Source organism: Halyomorpha halys, unplaced genomic scaffold (assembly GCF_000696795.3).
Source record: "Halyomorpha halys isolate HHAL.00 unplaced genomic scaffold, Hhal_1.1 Scaffold30.1, whole genome shotgun sequence".
Lineage (NCBI taxonomy): Eukaryota > Metazoa > Arthropoda > Insecta > Hemiptera > Pentatomidae > Halyomorpha > Halyomorpha halys.
This window is the reverse complement of record NW_027110126.1, coordinates 1855923-1859999: the sequence shown is the minus strand read 5'-3', so window position 1 is coordinate 1859999 and position 4077 is coordinate 1855923. Positions and strand designations below refer to the sequence as shown.

The window sequence follows — 4077 nt, the reverse complement described above, 5'->3', positions numbered from 1 at the left end:
ATACTAATACCAACTAACTGTAAAAATAGGTCGTATGTGAGGCCAAGCAGCTGGTTCTCCACCTGGCATTAGGCTCGGTCCAGTTCTAGCACCTTCCTCTCCGCCACTAACGCCAGTACCGACGAAGCACACTCCTGCTTCAGAAACTCTTGCAATGCGCCTGTCGGTATCTTTGTATTCAGAATTGCCACCATCTATAATAATGTCACCCGGAGAGAGATGAGGAAGAAGTGCTTCTATAAAAGCATCTACAGCTGGTCCAGCTGAAATAGTAACGGATCATCCTTAATGAACATTGGAAACAAATTTAAATGAAATTGGATAATTAATTATGATATATTAGAAAAGGTAATCAATAATATAATTAGGAAGATCATTGATTGACTATGTGTAATCTGTGAAGATGATCCAGGTCAAAAAAACAACTCAAAGAGTACAAAAACTATTTAGTAAGAGTCAACATTTCTCCCCACTTTGCAGGGTTTCACTGAGGCTTAAAAAAAAAAAAATCGTAGGAAGATAGTTCGGGTGGCAGTTGACTGAGGCAGTCAATAAAGGTATCAAAATGGTAGGAGAAAACTATTTATAGTCAACCAACGTTTCGCCCAACTTTGCAGGGCTTTATCAGACTGAAATAGAGATCTCAACTCGTTTGATGTAAAATAATAAAGCAAAATATAGATATAGTAATACTATTTTGAATTAGATTCATTCCATAACTTGAAAATAAACCAAAGATCACTTGAGGTATAAAACACCAATGTTTTAACATAATTACATTTATTCTAAAAACTATTTATTAATTACTGAATAATATAGATCTCAATATATCTACTATTCATATGTTTTAAAATATAAGATGTCAATAGACAAGATTATATCCCAAATTCTTGGGAGTCTCAGAGAAACTCACATTGCCTACAGAAAAAAAAAATTCAGAAATTAAAAATAAGGATTTCAGTGAAAAATATAAATAGGGCCACCTGTAGCTCAGTGGTTAAGACACAATCTTACTAATTTGATGTCTATTGGCGGTGCCGGTTCAAATCCGGCCTGGGGACGTTGACTTTCTTCATTGAGTGGCAGTCCCACAATTTGAAGAACTTTGACCCCCAACCATGGTTAGACAGTATAGGACTCCAATGGGAGTCTTGGCCGAAAAAAAAAAAGTATAAATAAACAAGAACTACAAAAAACTATTAGACTTATCATAAAACTATTAGACCTATCGTGAAAATTAATTATTATTATTTTCGTTTTCATTATACATCCAACACTTTATAGTAATTCTTGTTTATTTGTACTTTTCACTGTACTGAACAGTATAAATTTCCACATATTTCACATTATTTTTTAACTTTGAACAGCCCTACAAAGTGGGGCGAAACTTTGGGCATTACATAGTTAAAAACTATTTTGTTCTTTATTCTATTATTCGTCCTATCGTCCAGTACTCCATTTCCGTGTTTCTTATCACTTAATCATATTTCCAGGACTGATGATAAGGCTTTTATCAGGATCCCTTAAAATTCTGTTATCACACAACAGGCATCCAAACTGATGTCCAATAAAATAGGGCAAACATTTTATCAACAAAAAACCCAAGACAAAATAAATTAAATAACAATGTTAAAAATTATTATATTTTAACAAATAACTTTTTTTATTGTGTCACCAATATTTTCACCAAGAGAAATGTAGATGAGAAATTAAAAGTTTTTTGTCTTACCCATTAATAATATTAAAAATATATGGAAAAAGTAAAACTATTTTCAGCTAAGCTGGCCCATTTCAATCTCTGCAATGGTATTCCATCTATTCCACTTACCAGATGAAGGTCATGTAATGCCAATTTGCATTAAAACATAAATAAGGAAATATATTTCACCCCTTACTTTACTTCCTCTAAACATTTCTCGTCTCTTAATCTAGGTGGTCAGATTTCCATCCTTAAAGAACAGAACGAAATATATGTTTTAGTATTTCCTTTCTTCTAGGTCTCTAGACAATGGGTGTGAACTATGCAAGCTTGCAACAGACCATGTTTGGTAAATAGATGATTGGTTCTGAAGAACACCCATGTACTGTTTCTTCCAATAATTTTCAGGTTTAAATATACCCACCAATCCCCCTCCATTAAGTTACATCATGATCTGTAATCTATTAACATCTTTGTTGATCATGAATATATTATTATATTTAATTTTCCTCCCTTTCTTTCTTAAGGTTTTGGAATAAGTATAAGGAAGGAGTATACTTAACAATCAATAAGTATATCTTCCTCCAGTTCAGAGAGATCATTTACATAAACTATAATTTTTCTGTTGGTTGATTTCTCATGGATTTCTTTAATCAGTAGGCTCCAACCTTCTACAATCCTACTACTATTTTCCACCAGTGTACCAAATCTTTAAGGTCCGGGTAGTTCCCCCCTTTCATCAAGTAGTATAAATCACTCTGGCTGAGTAATCTTGTTCTCTCCAAGAGTTTAACTTCCATTAAAGTAATTCTCAGTACCTAAAGCACAAAGCATTAGTGGAGGTTTTTATACTCGAGTGTCTCACATGGCACCATACAATTTTTTTTTATGGAATTAAAAATTTAACCACCTATCAGAGGTGACTATAGAAAAATAAATTGTTTTAGCTTTTTCAACTTAAAATTAAAAAAAAAAAAGATAGGTAAAGTTGTACTGATATTAGAAAGATGTACAAACATAAATACCTTTAACAAGCATCATGACTCGTTTTGGTGTCTTCAATTTTGAAACTAATTCGTCTATTGAATGAGCACCGATAACTTTTGTTCCTGAATATAAAGAAAACAATATACTTTAATGACTAAAAATCTATAAATGAAAAATATTGATGTTCCTATTTGATTAATAATTACCTTTAGCCTCATTATTGAGAAAACTATCAACTTTATCAGTAGTACGATTGTAGACACATACAACAAAGCCATGGTCATTCATATTAAGGACCAAGTTCTGTCCCATGACAGCCAATCCGATCAAACCAATATCCGCCCTAAAAATAATATAAATATTTTTTTAAAGAGATTCTCATTCATTCACTTTAAAAATTACTCACATTATTTTTTAGATTCATATTTTATAGTGTATAACAACATAAAATAATAGATAAAAGGAAGATGCCTGTATTTAATGAAAATTCATATCTTTCAGGTAAAAAGTAATAAAATTATAAGTGCATAGATAAGTAGCACTATTTTTGTGTGGCGGATATTTGAGAGGAATAGCTTTTAAGTTTAAAAAACAGTTTGTTAAAATTACTAATATAAAATAGTAGTTAAAATTAACTACTGCTATTTAAAGAAGTTATTTTCTAAATTACTGATTAATATTTCTTAAATGAATGGAAATTCCTCATAAAATGTTTTTCTTAAAGAAATTAGATTTTAAAAATTAAATTAAATTGGCAGAAAAAACAACAGTAAAAAAATTTTTTTTTCCATGTTAAATTCCCTAAGCAGCGGTTTTTTTTTTTTCAAGTTCATTAATATTTAAGAAAAATAAAATTTGTATTACTTTAACCCATGAAGCGTCAGCAGTTTAGTACTTAGTAAGGAAGAACTGTTACTTGAACAATGGTTGTACAAGGAGGTGATTTTTCCTTAATTAATAGTACCCACTTTACAGAAACAAGGTGGACCCCAGAGAGCTCCCGAACCCATAGAATTGACACACAGCTATAGAATATATAATTATCTTCCACAGCGGATTCGAACCCAGGTTCTTGGAATTGGTAGCATAGCGAAATAAATTAATATTTATAGTTTCTAAAACTATAATTCCTGATAATAAAATTTTACCAATGAAAATTGTATTTATAAATGATTCCCATGAAGCATAAATAACGCTCACACATATTTGGATATCATTAGAGAAAAATTTGGGATATCAGAGCAGGTAAGGGAACCAGCGAGGTTGATACAAAGTCAACTGGTAATATGAAGGTCTTTAAGTGTCTACAGAAGAATTTTAAAACCAATTAACTAATTATTTATGCACTACTCATACAGGAAGGGTCTAAGAAGTTGGTGACTAAAGACTGT

At 31.2% G+C, this 4077-nt stretch overlaps 1 protein-coding gene across 1 annotated transcript in view; it reads right to left on the bottom strand.

Annotated features, from left to right (window-relative positions):
* The window catches only part of Pgd (phosphogluconate dehydrogenase), a 14996-nt gene that overhangs the window by 10103 nt on the left and 816 nt on the right, over nt 1-4077 (bottom strand). Inside the window, exons 2-4 of the mRNA XM_014427073.3 lie at nt 2893-3029; nt 2725-2808; nt 19-263 (exon numbers count right to left, since the gene is read on the bottom strand). Of these exons, the coding sequence (XP_014282559.1) occupies nt 19-263; nt 2725-2808; nt 2893-3029 (466 nt within the window). The remainder of the gene's footprint in view (nt 1-18; nt 264-2724; nt 2809-2892; nt 3030-4077) is intronic.